This window comes from Neopelma chrysocephalum, unplaced genomic scaffold (assembly GCF_003984885.1).
Source record: "Neopelma chrysocephalum unplaced genomic scaffold, ASM398488v2 Primary Assembly neopelma1_75, whole genome shotgun sequence".
Classification (NCBI taxonomy): domain Eukaryota; kingdom Metazoa; phylum Chordata; class Aves; order Passeriformes; family Pipridae; genus Neopelma; species Neopelma chrysocephalum.
In genome coordinates this window covers 8091521-8109669 of record NW_020897736.1, presented here as the reverse complement: position 1 = coordinate 8109669, position 18149 = coordinate 8091521, and the positions used below count along the sequence as shown (strand labels likewise).

The 18149-nt window shown below is 38.8% G+C and overlaps 1 protein-coding gene across 1 annotated transcript in view; it reads left to right on the top strand.

Annotated features, from left to right (window-relative positions):
- Positions 1-18149, top strand: part of AGBL1 (ATP/GTP binding protein like 1) — a 249726-nt gene that overhangs the window by 118141 nt on the left and 113436 nt on the right. The window contains exons 17-19 of the mRNA XM_027688705.1: positions 3906-4035; positions 8691-8822; positions 12776-12952. Coding sequence (XP_027544506.1) covers positions 3906-4035; positions 8691-8822; positions 12776-12952 — 439 coding nt within the window. The remainder of the gene's footprint in view (positions 1-3905; positions 4036-8690; positions 8823-12775; positions 12953-18149) is intronic.

Here is an 18149-nt window from a genome sequence, read left to right as displayed (position 1 = left end):
AAGATCTCACTTGCTAAAAAATTCCCCCAAGGATGAACTTACTCTGTTTGGAACGGGTCACATGAGTTATTTTTTTCTCCAGAGACTGGATGGCTTCAGTGCTTTGGGTTTATTCCTCTTACTGTGTGGCACTGTTGGAGCACAACTGTAGGACAGATTGTGCAAGTTTCTATTTCCTTGGGCCATAGTAAGTGCTGGACACCTTGCCAGGTGATCATTGTGATAGTCAGTGTTGTATGTCCACATCTGTTTAGAGAAGTTTAGTTAGTAAGGATCAGAAGATTTCTTTTTCTACCAGTGCCATAACTTCTCCTGAGTCATTCTACAGATACCTACAGAAATATTATTAAGGTCTGCCTGGAGTGTGTCAGGTGTGTTTGTATCCTTGTGTCCTTTTGCTGTGCTGCCCTTGGTATCCATGCACTGCCCCAGAGACTGCTACTGCCTGTCCTGTGGCTGAGACATCAAAGAATGTCCTGGTTATTTAAAAGAAGAGGAGGAGGCAGGACTATAACAAAAGCATCAGGCTTGTGAACAAGAAAAAACAGAGAGAATTATGTAGAATATATCTGGGTAATGTACAATTAGCAGAATTACAGGTACTTTATACAAAGTGGGATTTTTGTATTGGATTTCTTTTTGGCAATTGTTTTTGTAAGGTGCCACTAGTCCCATCCAAGGTGGCATGTATTCTGGCTAATGCTGCAAAGGAGAAAAGACTTGTAAAGAATTTAAAGGAAATAGAATAACTTGGAACTGTTTTGTAAGAAATGCCTTTGATTTGAGTAGTGAATTTCGTTAAATCCTGCCAAACATTCAAAGCCATTCTCAGCTTCCCAGTTCCTTTATTTGCTATCAGCACTTGAAATCAGCTTAATATTTTACCTTTGCCCTTGGCTGCAGAGCATAACAGGCAAAAAACATTATCTGTGCCTGTCATCACTGTTAGGAAAGAGAGAAGAAAGGAAGGGAAGGGATGAGGAGGAACAGGGCTGGCAGTGAACTGATGTGTACAAAAATAAACAGACTTTAGCATATGAAGGAAGGAGGGAGCAGGGTGGGAAAAATCAGCCTCTTGTAATTAAATTTAAAGTTTGCATCTTCTTAAGAGCTGTGGATACAGCCAGACTGAGGGCTAATATTTAAAGTTTGTTTAAATGAACAGAGATGTTAACCATTGAAGGGCCAAAGCTGAACTTCATTTTCTAGCTCTTTCCTTCATGCAGAGATGTTACCTTCCTTCCCTGCAGTCAGTAAGAAATTTCAAATTACTGGCTTAGAGTTGGATGATTCTTTTTAAACTAATACTAAGCAACCAGCAGCACCTGTGAACTGCAGGGGGGGGGGAATTGTCTTGTCATAGGGTCACCTCTGAGAAAATCCACAATTTGTGTAAGAGCAGCAGAATTGGCAAATTGTGTTATGGACTGCCTGAAGAGTGAGGGTGCTGTGAACTTGGTGTGCTGTGTGGAAGCTGTGCCTGTGTATGAGTAAAGCCTTGCAGTCCATGGGCCACAGGGGAACCAGATTCTGCAGTAGGAAACACTGATGCCTTGTCACACTGCCTGCTTGGCTTTCATGTGTGTTAAAAGACTTGATTAGGACTTTTTCTTATATGACAGATCATGAGATTTTCTTATAAGTGCTGAAGGAATAATGAACTTTTTAGAGGCTTTTAGTTTAGTCTAAGAAATAAAAATTGAGCTTGGGATTGGTTTAATATTAATCTCTGAATTTACTGAATCTTGTTAGGAGTAATATTCAGCTGTCATGTTCCTATTCCCCTGCATGTTTGTCTCTTTGTATTGGACTCTTCCAGTGTGTACCAAGGCATTTTGGCAGAGGGATATGTGTGGACGGTTTGAGTAGACATAAACTAATATCAATTCCCACAGGAAAGGGCATATAGTAGGTTTAGGGGTGGTTTTTTGTGAACATTGACAATGTTGAGAAACTATTTCTGTGGTTCTGAAATAACAAGACTCTCTATTTTTTCTTGATTTTAAATTAAAGTATGACAATAAAAGTCTAGTTATCATTCTTTCCCTCTGAATGAAAATTCTGTTCGTTTTTTTTTTTTCAATTAGTTGTGCTCCCTGGTATATCACTGTGATGCAGGAAGGCATCACACTTATGTCAAGGAAGTGTCTGGGGTTTATTTTTTCATAGTCACACTGGGGAAAGATGAATTCCTGAATGTGACCCAATGACTGTGGCATTGTACCTGTTGAAAGGAAATTGTGTGAGCACACAATTTCTTGGCAGAAATACAACTGCTAATCTCAGTTGAGCAGCTGTTGTCCTGAAGATCATGAGAGGTGAGCCTAAAGGTAACTTTATCCGAAGAGCCTTTAAGAAACATAACAGAAGTTGTCATGATTTCATATACAATTTTTGGCAGAAGCCTCACAGCACCATTTGCTGACTTCCCAAGTGTTAGCTATTGCTAATGTTTTATGATTTGCCGAATGAGTAACATGGGAACTGTGGATTATGAGGAAATAAGGGAATTCAGATAACTGAAATGAGAGTAAACTTGGAATGGATCTTGTGGTGTTGCCAGAAACCCCAGGATGGCATTAGAGACCTTGTTTTTTGTACATTAAAAATGTATGAAATATTCTTAGTGGTTCTTATTATTTCTTTGTCTTTCATTCTTAACCAGTTCTCCATTGTTTGCACCTTGGTTGTTTTTTTTAAAGCATTCCTGCTTTATGACCCTTTTTCTTCAAGCATCCTTTGCAAGGCATTGATATTGCCCGAAGTGCTACATGCAGAACACCTCAGTGCAAGGCTCTGCCAGTACAGCAGCAGAATCCCATCTCTACAAGTACATTTATATTCTATTTTGTTCTAGGAAGCTGGAGCAGCAAAGCTGGATACAACTCCATAGCTAAAAGTTCACCCAACGCTTAGGATATTTTTTAAATTTTTTTTGAAGCAGAAGCAGCCCAAGTTTACAGTGCCACCAGAAGCATTCTAGTACTGGCCAGGATATTGTGGAGATGATGAGGACCTACCACAATATCTCATATGCTGTAGAAGTGATGCCTGAATTTTATCACCACACCATGACTTGAAAATTATGAACCACATTACAGCAAATCCTTTGAAGAGTGAAAGGAGGCTCTGATCAGCACATAGTCACTAACTAGAGAGATTAGTTGGATTTTTTTCAAAATTGTACTGCTCCCTACAGTCAAGTATCCTACACCATCTCTGACTGATCACAGAGTCAGTAACAGAATATATTCAAACTAACTAAGGGAAACATTTGCTCAGTGCAGGTCTGGGATCCTTATTTAGCTTTTTATCCAGCCTTTGCAGTGAAGCTAGGTAATTGTTCTCCATAGTGATGTAGCATGCATCAAGATCTTCTTGACAGGATTTAGATAGTGGCATTTCTTGTGAGTAGGGAAGCTTAAATGAGAGATCCAGCTCATCTCACTTAAATGCATCTGTACTTCAGACTGGTTGAAGAGATTCAAGTGTGTGTCTTCAGTTAGAATGTGTAGCAGTTGGAAGTGCTTGTTTACTGTGGAGGTTTTGAGAAGCCTGAGCTCTATGTAAGCTGGGTGAATTTCATAGATAGCACAGATTTAGAACACTGAAGTGCACTTCTTGTGTTTGATTTGTGCATTCTTAGGTAAAGGAAAAACTGTATTTATTTTCAGGACTGCAATTATGTGAACCTTGGAAGGAAAGGAAATTGTAACATTCATATACTACAAGAACCTTTGAAATATAATATGGACCATTGGTTCATTCCAGCCCAGTCTTCAAAACCTTTATATCTGTATTTTATTGACATTCCCAGTCCTTGTGCCAGGGCTTGCCAGGATTGGAAACTCTTTGGAATCAGCTGGTTTTTTACTAGTTTGTGATGTGTTGCTTTCTGATTTCAGCTACCGTTGTTCATTGAGTGGGGATGATCTGAACAGACAGTGGATGACACCCAATTCCCAGCTGCATCCAACTATTTACCACGTCAAAGGTCTTCTCTATTACCTGCGCAGCATTGGCCGGGCTCCTCTGGTGAGTCTCTTCCAAAATCTTTTGTGAGTTTCTGTGCGTGGATTGCTTACTGTAGTTCTGTGAACAGTCTTGTCATAGAGCTGGAGTGATTTGGAAAGCATCATATGCTTTTACTCCTTCATCTTACAGAATTGTTTTGGAAGTCTTGGATATTTATTACTTACTGCACCGTCTATCCACCAACTCCAAATTTCAGAATCTCTGCACACCTGGAATAAAAATGACAAAATGAATTCCTTAAAGCTCTTCATATCTTCCAAGTACTCCAACTGAGCTAAATATTATGAGTAGGTTATTGCTATCTTCATGGCAGTGATATGAGAAATTCCACAAAGATTTAGTCTAAGTGGACTATGCTAAAGCCCATGAAAACAGAGCCTCCAAGCCCTCACGGTGTCTGAACTTCCATGCTGCTTTGGTAAGGAAGAAAACAACTAGTTTTGTGGGCTACCACAAATTCATGATATGGGTCTCACCTCAAAGCTGCAGCTGGGCTAGGGCTGTGATCCATCACATCTGCTCAGTCTTGTTGCCCAGCAGACTGAAAAGATAGTTCTGAGACCTCAGAAGAAAAGCCTCAAGGAGGTTCAAATGTTGACAAGCAGATGTGGATGCATGGACTGACAGGTTGGCTGATGACAGCTACAGCCAGGCAGGAAATGTCCAAGTGCACCAGATTCCCCCTGGGTTTGATGAGACAAACCCCAGACAAGGTGAAAATATCTGTGAGCTTCACTAAGGGAATTCTTGTGGGAATGTGGTTTTTGGATAAAACAACAGCCCTAAAATTTATCTCTGTAGACTGAAGAATATTGTGGAAACTCATTGAGTCACCAACCTTTTCATTTGGTTCAGAGCAGTGTAGTATCAGTCTTGTTTTACCCTGCTATTTCCTGTCTGGCCTCTTTTAATACACAAGCCTCCTTGTCATATCCAGGTGTGGATGAAGTCTAACACTGAGTGCAAGTTTTCATCATTGTTGAGTGAAGGGAAACTATTGATCCTCCCATCTCCCTCACTCACAGACTGCATGTCAGACTTGGTAAACTGATTTTTCTACGCCTTTGAAGAGTACATTGATTTTAGTTTATACATGCTCAAAAATGCCGTTTCCCTCCTTCAGAAGACAGCTCGGTTTCTTTTTTAATTTTTTTTTAACCCCCAAGATCCCATGGAGCCAAGTTCACTGATAGCCAAATGATTTCTCTGAACTGATTTAGTTTAATTTATCCTGGTGATGTGCAAGCAGTTCCTTTAAAGCAAAGAACAGCTGGTTAAAGGAGTAAAGCAAAGAACTTTAGGTTTAACAGCCTTTAAAACAAAGCCATTTTAATTGTTAAGTTGTATAGACAACAGTCTGAATTGTTGTGGGGGTTTTATTGGCTTCTCTTGCTGAAGGTGGGAACCTTGTATGACCACAGGCCTGGATGTACTGTAGCATTGCAAAGAGTAACATTGCAACTGTAGTGAAGAGCAGGATACCCTAGAAGGGGAAAGGAAGAACTTCCAATGGACCAGGAGGCAATGAGCAGAGTTGCCATTCAAAGCCATTATATCAAGCTTGGAAACAAGCATCAGCCTGCAAGGATGTACTCACTGAGAGGAAAAAAACCCTAAGCACGTCTACCTCAAAACTGACATTCAAAGTCCTGTCAAAATGTTATTACGGAAAAAAAAAGAGATTTTACTGAAAAAAAGACATTTCAAAATGCTCTGTTTTCTAACAGATTTTCTTGCTTCCCCTTTTATATTTTGCTTTTTTTTTATTATTATTTTAAAAGGTGTCTGGTTCTGTGACTCATGAGGAGGGCTGTTTTTGAGTTAGAAAACAATCCTTACCTTTAGGATGATCAGTGCTGGCAAATAAAATAACTTCGAATAGATAAAAAAATTTAACGTGTGTCTTTGAGTCATATCCCAGTGAGTGCAAACCTTGGGAATCTGACTGGTTTGTGTGCCTTAGTGTCTCAGGCATATGGAAGGACAGGCTGGAGAAAAAGCATTGGTAGATGCCAAGTTTGCTCAGTGTTTGCCCAGACATATCCCCAGAAGAATTCTGTATTGGGTGCTCAGACTACAAAATATAGCTTAGCCTTGGCTGAATGGTGAGACATAAGCTACCCTGTAATGTGAAAATCAGGCAGAAGCATGCACTATGAAGAATAATTAAGTATAAACATTAGGAGTGATTACAGTATCCAGTAAACTTAATTAAAATGTAGTTCTATGCAACTTGCAAATAGACTGGAAGTGTTTGCTGTGGTACTGATGTTTCTGCTGTGGAAGCTGGTGACCCTCAGTGAAAGATCCCATGGCCTGAACCAGTCACCATATTACAGCACCTGGCTTTGATAATCCTTTACCAGTAAATAAATGTCATTCCAGACCTGTCACTAAGGACTCGTCTGCAGGTTTCTTGAGGTGCAGAATTATAACCTGCTACTGATCAGGCAACCCCACTCTCTGATCATCCCCGTGTGGTTTCTGAGAAATAATATTTTAGATAGATATCTATTTTGTCTTTTGTGTGTTGGTAATTCTGTGAATTGGCAGGTAATTGATACCAAATTGATCTGGGTTCTCTGCCTTGAAATAGGATAAAAACTATAAAATCCTCTTTGATATTCATAGGAATACTCTCTAGGTGGTACCTGTGGTTAACCCAAGCTATGGCTGTGTATTGCTGATAGCTTAGATGAAACACAAGCTGGAAAAGTATCTGTCATTAAGAGAATTAATAAATACAGCTTTTTGGAAGGAGATAGTACAGGATAACTGTGAATGGGTCGAAGTTCTTGGTGAGTAGCTCGCTGCTCACATGCTCCAGGTGTAGAATGTGCATGCTGCAGGTACAGGGATGTGCAGATTCCCAGCCCCACAGAAGGAGCTGTAGGCAAGTGATGGTGCAGGAAGGAAAGTTGGCAGGTAAGAAACCAAAGGAAGCAACAGCATATAAGCTATGAGATGTGCATAATTGTCCATCTGACTGGGAGCAGTGGGATGATTCATTATGCACGTATGCCTTAACCTTTCCAGTAGGGCAACTTAGTGTTTGTCAGAGGAGATGAAAGAATGTACATGTTCAATTCCTGGATAATTAAAACTCCCTGACTTGCTGTGGCTAAACTTAGTTACTGTATAGCTGGTAAATAAATAAACTAGGGTAAGTTGTCCTAACAGTTGGTGGAAGAAGCTCATCTACTCCATCTGTTTCTACCCTCTTGTGTATGTATTTAGGTAAGAATACATATATATGGGCGGGAGTGTTGATCTACTGGAGGATAGGAAGGCTCTGCAGAGGGATCTGGACAGGCTGGATCTATGGGCTGACAGTGAGTGGGTGTCAAGCTCTTCTCCCAAGTCACATTTGACAGGACAAGAGGAAACGGCCTCAAATTGTGCCACGGGAGGTTTAGACTGGATATGAGGAAGCAAGTTCTTCTCTGAAGAGTTATCAACCATTGGAAATGGCTACCCAGAGGAGTCACCAACTCTGGAGATGTTTAAAAATAGGGACATGGTTTAGTGGTGGATTTGGCAGTGTTGGTTAATGTTTGTACATAATGATCTTAGAGGTATTTTCTAATCTAAGTAGTTTTGTGATTCTATTTTTTTAGCACATATTTTTCCCCCATCTCTTTTTATATTAAACCATAATTCTTCTCTACCTTCACACATTTGTTTGTCTCCCACATAAGCCCTGGAAAACTTTCTTGATGAAATCTTGAAGCTCCCTTCTACTCAATGGTGAATGCTGGTTTAAAATTAAGCAATTCTTTCTCTTTAGAAATTCTTATATTTTCACTGACAGATTTCTGGATATTCCTGATTAAGACATGGAAAATATATGTAACAACTGTGTGTTTATCGACTTCATATCTCAGAGGGCACTGAGATTGATTTTTCTTTAAAACTTGGGTCAATATTTACCTCTTGGGTCATTAAATTGTGATTTTCATTTCTATGAAAGTCAATATCTGCCTATAAAGGCAATCAACGCTTCCGCTAAAACTGGGAATGTGCCTTGTGCTAAGCTTATATGACAGCTGACATCAGAGATGGATTAGATAGACAGGTAGATTAGTGTGGAATGAGATTATTTGCCATGAAGATGGGTCATGTTCTGTGCTTGACTTCCAGGAATTCATGCAAAGGTCTGACAATACAAGTGCACAATTATATTTTCCTGAAAATTATGTAGCACGGGTTTTGAGTTTAAAGATGACAAAGTGGTGATTAATTGCTTGGGAAAGCACAGATTTCAAATCTCACAAGGATAAAGCTGGGCTTTAGGAGTTTAGAAGTAGAAAGAGCTTGAAAAATTACTCTGCTGTGGTATCAGAAGTTCCCCTGAACCCTGAGGTTCCTGAGTTGCCATGGATTCTTGCGCAGGTGTCATGTTTATTTCTGCTGCAGACAGAAATGCACTAGTTTTGACTCTGGATCCCTGAGATCATGTCAGATCAAATAAATAAAACAAGATACAACTGACTAACAAAGTTTGACACAGGTTATAGGCATGGCCCAGAGTTTAAGCTACTCCAAAGAGAGCTGAAAAAAACACATTAAAGCACTCCATAGTCTTATAGTGCTTATTATGAAGAACCAAGAAACTTTTTCAATGTTTCAATTGCCTTATTTTTTCCTCTCCCTAGGTATTCTGTGACTACCACGGACACTCCCAGAGAAAGAATGTGTTCCTCTATGGCTGCAGCATCAAGGAGACCTTGTGGCAGGCAGGCTGCATGGTTGACACAGCAGTTATCACAGAAGATGTTGGCTACAGGGTAGGTCCACTTGGTTCCTTTCTTAATTACTGGCCTGTATATGCCTATATATTTAAGATAAGATCACCTCACAAATTTTAGAGATAAAGTGCAAGTTTCCCTTGGAGTAATGATGCAGAGAGTTTCAAGCCATGCATAATAGATATTAGGGACTCATCTACTAAAATATTTTTGTTATTTTAGTAAGACACATCTTTGGCTATATGCTAACAAGACAGGCATATTTTTGTGGTTTATAATTTCTGGAGATACATACACTTTTGTCTCCACCAACCCAGCATAATAAGAAAATAAATTGGAATTATGTAATGGTAACTGAGAAAATGACAGTGTGCCACTGTCCTACTCAATCAAACTGCTTAATCACGAAATGCTCCTGGTCCCACTGAAAACACCAGATAATTCAATGGATACCAAACAGATCTAATATAGTAAAGTTATTTCCACAGCAAGTGTTTGGTGTCATATCTAGGCTTTTTTTTTAATATAAAGAAAAAAATAATAAAATCTCTTTTATTTCTACTTCATGTAAATGTCTTGTTCATCAAACTGTTCTTTGGATTTCCTGCCCATCTCTCTCTCTTTTTTTTTTTTTTTGGTGTCTCTTTAGATGGTATTTTCCTATCAAATAACAAATTTCCTTGAGGAAAAAAAAATCTTATAAGCTCCAATTCTAGTCTTAAAAAATGTTAATTTCTTAACGTATGAATTGTGGCTTTAAACTGATTATAGAGTTATGGCTTGGTTCACTCAAAACTAAAAGAGGTTGAAAAGTCTTTGCCAATTTATACCTCTGTATAATTTTTTTGCTCCTTCAGCATAAATACTAATTATCCTTATAAGGACACAGTGTCTTCCATGTTCATCTTATGGAATTGTACACAGCACACTGAGACTTTACTGGAAGAAGGTAATCCCTGTGGCAAGCACTGTTTCCCAAGGAAAGCAGGGAGGGTACTTACAGTCAGGACATCTTTTGGTGTGTTTGAATTCCGAGGGCTTGCAAAGACTGAGGATGGTTATTGCCACACAAACAGAATTTAAATGTTGCTGTCAGCATCAGGAGCCTGACTTGAATCTGCAATGAAGAAAGGCTCCAAGGCTGTCCAAAAATACTCTCTAGTGGCCTATAGAAAGATCTTGTGGTTCAAATCCTCTCTTTTGCACAAAACAAGGCGTGGGTGCCTGCTGCAGTTCTAACCTGTGGGTCACCCTCTTCCTACTTAGGCTGGGGAAAGTGGATTTACAATGGGACATATCTGCAGTTGCAAACTTCAGCAGACAACCACCCCTGCCTCAGACCTGCTTCCTTGGACTGTTTGCACAGGTTTCTCTCCTGCCTTGGGAGAACTGAGAATTAATCTGGCCTCCATGATTGATTTTTCTCCCCAGGAGCAGGAACCAAATATCTCAAGAAAATTATGTTTTTTGAACAGACTTTGCCTCATACGTCATAGATTTAGCTGTAGCCCTTGGCAATATACAGAGTCAGAGTTTTTGTTTCCTTCTAATATTTGGTGGCCTTGGGTGACTTGCACGGCATTGGCATCGTAATCCCAACCTTTTGATAAACATTCCAGGCCCCTTTGACAGCGATCTCTGCAGGGATATCAGTAAAGAAATATAATTCCATTTTTTTTCCTAATGGTATTGGAGGTTTATGGACAGGGTTCAATGTGATGGGAGCAGCTTTCTTTGCTGTTGTACATGACAAATCCAGCTGTGAGAGTGACACAGAAACTGCTGTATTATCATAAAACCATCCTTTAAAGGGATGTGTTTTCATGCAAAATATGCTATTGAAAGATAATTAATGAGAAGAATAAGTAGAGAAGAAAGAACCATTAGTGTGAAATCCAGTGAATGCTGGTAAAATGAAAAGAATATTAAATTCAGGTTTGCTAATACTCTTAAATGAGCCCTGTGTACAGACACATTACTGTTACCTGCCAGCATTTTTATTTAATTAAAAGTAAAAGATTGATTATGCATATAATTTCAATTGCTTTAAAAACCTAAACTGGATTAGGGTTCTGATTATTGTGTTTGATGGTATATATTTACAAAAAAAAATTTGTTTGTAGGTTCAGATAAGGGCAGAATGAAAACTATCTGAATCTTTACATACAGTTTAACTGGATTTAACTGGTTGTGCTGAGGTTTATAAACACCTGAATCATATGGTTCTGCTGCAGTTTTTTTAGTTCCTGTTCAACCAAAATACAGGAAAACCTGGAAGCTGGGATGAAAGTGTACTATTTTGTGATCCCCATGCAGCAAGTAGCAGGTTGAAGGCAATGCAGACACACTGGATTCTTCGCTGAAGGCAAGCAGTCAGTTTTCAAGGTTCCTTTGTTCAGTGCACCCACAGGAAAGGGAGTGCAGCAGTTCTTAGTAACACACTGGAGATCTTGACTTAAGAGTGAGGCTCGAGGTGGTCTCAGATTTAAAGTGGAATCTTTTTCTTTGTTTCAGGTTTCTCCATCACAGTTTTTTCAGCTGAAAAATGGACCTTATGAAACTTTACCAGTTCCATAGATATAGAGACCATTGACAGCTGTAGTCAGAATACACTGAAAAATAAAATTTACTTGTTTATTATAAAGATGTGTACAGTTAAGCAGTTTGCAGGAGATATTGCAAAATAGTTTAGGCCAAATATGTATCATTCACATCAAATGTGTTTTAGGAAAGGACATTATTCATTTACTTTCAAACTGAATATTCCCATACAGTGCTATGAAGTAAAGCCCAACAGAACGGAACTACAATTACTCAGAATCAGTCAGTGAAACTGATGGTTATTGGAAAGTGAAATTAGCTTCGTTGGCTTTTACCACCCAAACTGAATGAAATTCAAGGGTAAATGCCATTAGCCATACGTGGAAACTCCTTCTATATGATTCTGCTCATTTCAGCTGTTTAAGAGAACTGTCATCAGAGAAATAATGGTCTAATATTGCTTTCTCTCCTCTAGATGAATCAAAATGTCTTTTGGCATGTGTTATGGTTGGTGTACCAGCACTGAAGTTAAGACACACACAGACATAACCCACATGCATGTATATGTGTGTGTGTACCTAACAATCCAGTTTATATACTAGTACCAGGTGTGCTCTATGTATCTGGTATCTATTTTTATAAAGTGTAAAAGTAACACATTTAGCCCTCTGTAATGACTAAGTGTTGGCTCTGCACTGATAGAATATTTGATGCTTCAGGAGTGTTTGTAAACATTGTTGGGAAATAAAATTTCGAGAATAAGAAAATCACTCAGGGCTAAGATGTAATATTTACCGTGTTTTCAATGTTACTTTTTATTGAGATTTTTTAAAATGAATTGTATAAAATGTATAAGTTGGATTCTGATGAGAATATTTTGGTTTGTTTTACAATGCAAGTTAGTTAAATGCTGAGCTTTATTTTCACATAATTATGTGCAACCTTCTGTGAGAATACACACCCCTTTTCTCTGCTCTGTTCCATGTTCAGACAAAATTCCTCCTATAACTCAATCCTTTGTCAAACAGTGGATGTACCATAGGAAGAGATATAGTATAACTGTAGAGGGGAGAATAGAAATATTAGGTAGTGAATTATGACTGCAGCCCTCTTAGCAGCACAACAGGAAGATGCAGGTTAATGTCAAAGCAGCTTGAAAACAAAACTCTGACTTCAGCCCCCCCCAAACTATTGGATGTGCAAATGTTTGATTTTGAATGAGATATACCAATTGTACCAGAAAGTTTTCATTTTAGTCTTTGGGATAAAACTAAATGCTAGAATCTGAGGGTTTCAGAGAGGATTGATTGACATGATGTACCAGTTGGAGCTCTTGGTAACAGTGTCTGTAGATAGATTTGATTGTAGACACATTAAAATACACAGGTCTGTCTGTATATATGTGTGTGATATAAACATGTGCACATAATGCGCAATTCATTTTCTCATAGACTCTTCCTAAAATCCTGGATAAAGTGGCCCCTGCATTTGTCATGAACAGCTGCAGCTTCCTGGTGGAGAAGTCTCGGGAGTCGACGGCCCGGGTGGTGGTGTGGAAGGAAATGGGTGTGTTGAGGAGCTACACCATGGAAAGCACCTACTGCAGCTGCAGCCACGGACTCTACAAAGTGAGTAAACCTTTCAAAGAACCCTGTGCCACCCTTCTCCTAATGAACATCCCGTGAGCTTGGAAGGGTGAAATGGGGTAGATGGCTGTCTTGAGCAGTCTGCTCTCTCCAGACCCACGGAGTCTGCGTTGGAGTTTCTTTTCAGTGAAATCTTTCCATGAACCCTCATTCTTCTACCTTCCATGCCAGTAGAGTCCCTCTCTGAGGATTCATTCAGCAGTGAAATAAAAGGAAACTCCATTCTGGAGCCAAAAGCATTGAGCTGAAGAAAGGAGTGTTTTAGGGATGATACAGGACTCTTATCCTTACAAGGGCATTCAAAGTGCCTTTAAAAAAGTGCTTGCAGGTCATATGGACACTTTTGAGCCTAATTCTAAGGTAGTTAACTGCAATACTAGTGGCTCCAAGCTCTTTGGTACAGGCAGTCAACCTGAGCAATCATCTGACTAAATTTAAGAGGCTGCACTGAGAATCTTGCATTTGGAGTTGCTTGTTCCTGACAGGCAAAGGTAACTAATCTAAGGCTAGTTTTGACAGCTGTCAATGAGTTCAAGCTATACCTCTGACTGTGATCTAGACAGACCTGAATTCCACATCAAATGAGTTTCCAGTCTTTGTAGGAAGGGCTGTACTTGTACTGAGTGCATCAGGCATCAGTATGTGAGATCTCCTGGCACTGTTTAAGCAAACAGGATGAACTCTGGTAATTGCATTTGAGTGATCATAATTCTCTATTCATTTAAATGATGAATTCTTTTGCTTGTCCCTTTTCCAAACCTATTGTTTTCATTGAAGGGCTTCCACATTCCATCTCATTTCTTCCACTAGGGAGCAATCCTTGTCTATACAACATTAATAAGCAGTTAAGGATCCTGAAAGACCCTTAAGGAAAGCCATTATTACAAATAACAATTAATTAATAAGGCATTCAAATTATTATCTTTGGAAGCTCTATACTAATCCTTTTACCTCTCTGTAGAATGTTGCAGGAAGTATTCAGCTGCTGTTTTAACCATGCTCTACTATACACACATCAATTCCAGGACAAGAAAGGCAGGAAAAAAAAGTGGCACATAATTTTAAGAAAGAGAAAATAATTGCCCTGGGCATTACATCTACCACTCCCTACTCCTGAGCAGCGCTAATGGTTTTTTAATAGGCATCACAGGTCAAGACAGTGGGTTTGAATCTTTTCAGACAGTGGGGGGAAAATCTATTTTGACTGAAGTTAATGACAAAAATCCTAGTGATCTTCATGGAGGAGGATTTCACTGATTTCTTAGATAACCACAGTAAGATCTAAACACAGTGACACATCAGATTGTATCACAGCTAATGACTTGTTCTCCATCAGCATCTGGGGGATCTTTACCCAAATTTTCTTCATTTTTGCCATTAGATGCTTGAAATGATGTGAAGAGAACATTAAATGCCACATTCAGACATTGCATTTAAGCATTGTGCCATCCACAGGGGCCTTGTAATATATAGTAGAGATATCAGAAATAAGCAGATGGTTCAGGATTCTTTTTTTAAAGAAATCTCTTAGAATATGTGAAATTATTTTCTAGGTTCTTTCTTGTCCTCATTTTCATCACTGATCAGGGCCACAGGCAGCCACTGAGGGCAAGAGCAAGTTCACGTGTGAGCACTTGTGGCTGGTGACAGAATCCAGTGTTCTCGTGGCTCTTAAGGAGGTCTGTAAGGCTGTAAAGCAGTTCTGAAATTTCCATTTTGAATGCCCTGAAAAGCTGAGTCCCAGTTGAATCAGTGGATCATATTTATGATGTCACGTATCCTTTTTTTTTCTCTTTGTTTAAGATTATGATTTATCTCAAAGATGAAGGATATACGAATAATCCCACTAGGGAGCATTTCTTTACCACTGCTCCATCACAAGGCTAATACAAACACTTTTTACAGTTTCTCTGATTCAGGCAGCCTTAAAGTATTTCCACCAATTGTTTTCCAAGTACATTAAGTACCCAACTTGTTAGTATCAGAATGGAATATAATTTCTTATGTTGATTATACTGGAGTTGCATATAAATACACATATTATATCTCCCAAATAATCAATACTAATAAACTATTTCCTCTTCCTTTTCAAGTGATCTTTACAGTTGGTCCTTGTTTGCTTATTTATTTACTCTTAAAAGTAGATTATTAACAGTATGGAATTGACAGACTGAATTGAAGATTTTGTTGCATAATACCATTTAATACTCAGCTTCCATCTATCAAGCCAAAACTACTTCATTATTATCTTGAAGCCCTGAAATTATTCCTGTAAACTGGACATTAATCACGTAAGAGGTCATTTTTTTTTCTAGTGGCTTCAGCCTGAGATCTTCACTCTTGGACCTTCCAGTTGATGTGTTTGTAAACAATAGACTGACACTAATGCTCAGGCAGAAGATGTCAGCCTCCAATATTTAAGGCTTTCTGATATTTGGTTTAGTAGATTTGTGTTTAACTGTGAATGATAGAGTCAGTTTTTTAATTGCATAAGACTGATCTCCCTGTAAGGATATATCCAGAATTTCTCCCAGACAAGCATGCCCTTATGTTTTTTGATACTTGAAGTACAGAATCAGGACTTAAAACATCTCATTATATGCAGCAGAGGCTCCCAAGTCCAGCATCACTCAGTGAATCAGTGGTCAAACCTCTATAAGGGCACAGCAGACCTGGATCCTGGTCTTTAACTTTCTTTCAGCTTGTAAGTGATGAAAGGAATTCACTGAAGTAGCTGAAGTAGCTGCTTTGCTGGCTCTGAGCACAGATACAGTACTTGGAGTTGCACAGAGGCAAGAGATGGGGTTTGCGCAAAGGATTTAGGAAGAAAAAGAAAACTGTATAGAGGCTGCAAGAAGTTAAAATATTAATTGCACAAGGCTGGTCAGTGTACCCACTCTCACCACAGGTCAAATAAGGGCTGAAAGTAAACCAGAGCCTACTTTCCCTGATAGAAAATATACTTCTAGAGTTTTTTTTTCCCAGGAACGAGTGTCTCCTCTTGTGGACTGAAATTTTAAAATGCTTTAGTGACTGAAAGATAAGGCAGGAATTTGGTACTATTGATATGTAAATGAGAAACAATAGTGACCCCAGACTCGTTTAAAAGTCATTTGATTTCAAATGGAGAGAAGGGTGGAAATTAAAAGAGAACAGACATGGTTTGCTTGTTGAATCTCCTTGTCTGTGTGATCAATGGAAATGCAATAAGCCAACTACCCTTAAGGAAGTGAAACATAAAATTAAAGAAACTATTGATCTTATCTAAGGTTTTGTTCAACCTAAGGAAGAAGAAAATAAAGGGGTAAAATATCCGAACTCTTTTTCATTTTGTCTGGGTTGCCCAAATCAGTCTTAGAGGAGCAGTATCTCCATTTGTAAGTTGCTAAAAACAGAGCAACTGATTTCCACAGGGAATTCTGCCTCCTGCTTCTGCCAGTTTACAACCCTGTGGTCAAACCAGAAAATATTATTAATAATAATAATAAAAAATTAAACGTCATATAATTTCTTTGCTCATGTGAAGGCCATCTGCATTTGTCCCTCGTTGGAGCTTTACCCCCCAGCTTACCTTGTGATTTTAATTGCTGCCTCCCTCTTGTGGGACGCAGAGCCCAGAACCTCTTCTCATCTTTTGTTTTTAAAAGACCAAACACAAGGCCTACTTTAAGAAGTTGTGCTGTGTACAAGTACAGTCGGGCACAGTTATGACCCCAGAAGAATCAAATCTTCAGTGACACATACTGACAGTTTCCCAGGTTTCTTCTGTGATTAATTTTTAAACTTGGGTATCTCTTTGCTGTTCAATCATGTCCCACTGTTCCATGGTTCTTCTTGATTCCTTTTTACCTCACCTGCTAATTAAGACCCTTCTGTAGCATATTGCACTGTGCTGTTCCGTTCATTACTGCATCCATCATGCTACAAGTTAATGTCTTTTGTGCCATTGTGTACAGCTGAGTTCCAAACCATATGTCTTGGTAATAAAGCAAATCTAAAAAATCGACTTCATGTTCTGTGAGTACATGCTATGTTGGAAAAGCATTTTCCTTGGCATGTTGTACCTGATGGAGGAGATGGAGTACTAATGGAAATAGATTTTAGCTTCTTGCTTAAAATGGATTACAAACAACAAGGAGTAACAAATGAGTTTTAAAATTATGGCAGATATCTTGACAGGGCCCTATGAAGGAAGTCTTACTGGTGATATGGATCCCTCTTTGAAGAAAGCTTTTGGGAGAGCTGAGAAATAAGACATTTTTTTTTTCCCTCTCCATTTTAATGCTTCTGAGTCAGAGGAATTGAATACCCCAAATTTTCTCATTGGACTTGGTCAGAGGAAAAAGCCATCCCTTTGGAGAGACACTGGAATTGGAGAGCTCAGCACCAAAGAGCGAGGCCATACAGTTCATAAGACTTCCTTGATATTAATTCAAAATATCTTTGCTGAACAGAAGAGGTGAGAGTTAGTCTAATTGGAAGACCTAATATTATCCATCCCCTTTAACCTGGCCAGCCTGGGCTAATGTATTTAAAATGATTGATGAACCAGTGATTTACCACAGAAGTGTGGCTGAATTAAAGCAATATGCCAAGATTAAAGCCTTCCCTCTGTTCTCATCCTTCAGAAGTGGCCTTCTCTGGTTTGACCTGTTCCTGTTTCTGCCAAAATTAGCCATATTGTTACAAATATATGACTTGGCCACTGAATTACAGCACTATTTTTTTAAAATTATCTGTACACAATTAAATATTTCCTCTATTTCTGCAAGGAATTTTTACCTATGCTTTATTCGTAAGAAGTTTACTACATTTAGTAGTCAGAAATTTAGTTGTTTTGATGGAGTTTGCAGGTCACACGATGCTGCTTCTGTTCTCCAGTAAGATGTATATTGTTCTTGTAATTGGAAGTCTGGTACACAAACTTACAAATAATTTTAATTTGGCCTCTTGCCAGTATTCACCCACCAACAAAAACAGCTTCATCAATATTCTTGCCACAAAGCGTGTTTGATAAGTACTTGCAGAAAGAAAAAGCAAAGAAATAGTTTATGTATGCTGTGCTTTCTGGTGTAAGTTTCTGGAATATACTTACATCATTTTTGTGAGTCTGACAGACTTTTTCTCATTTCTGATTTCTTTTGTGCCCCAGAGCTTACACTTTTCCTGAGTATGGGTA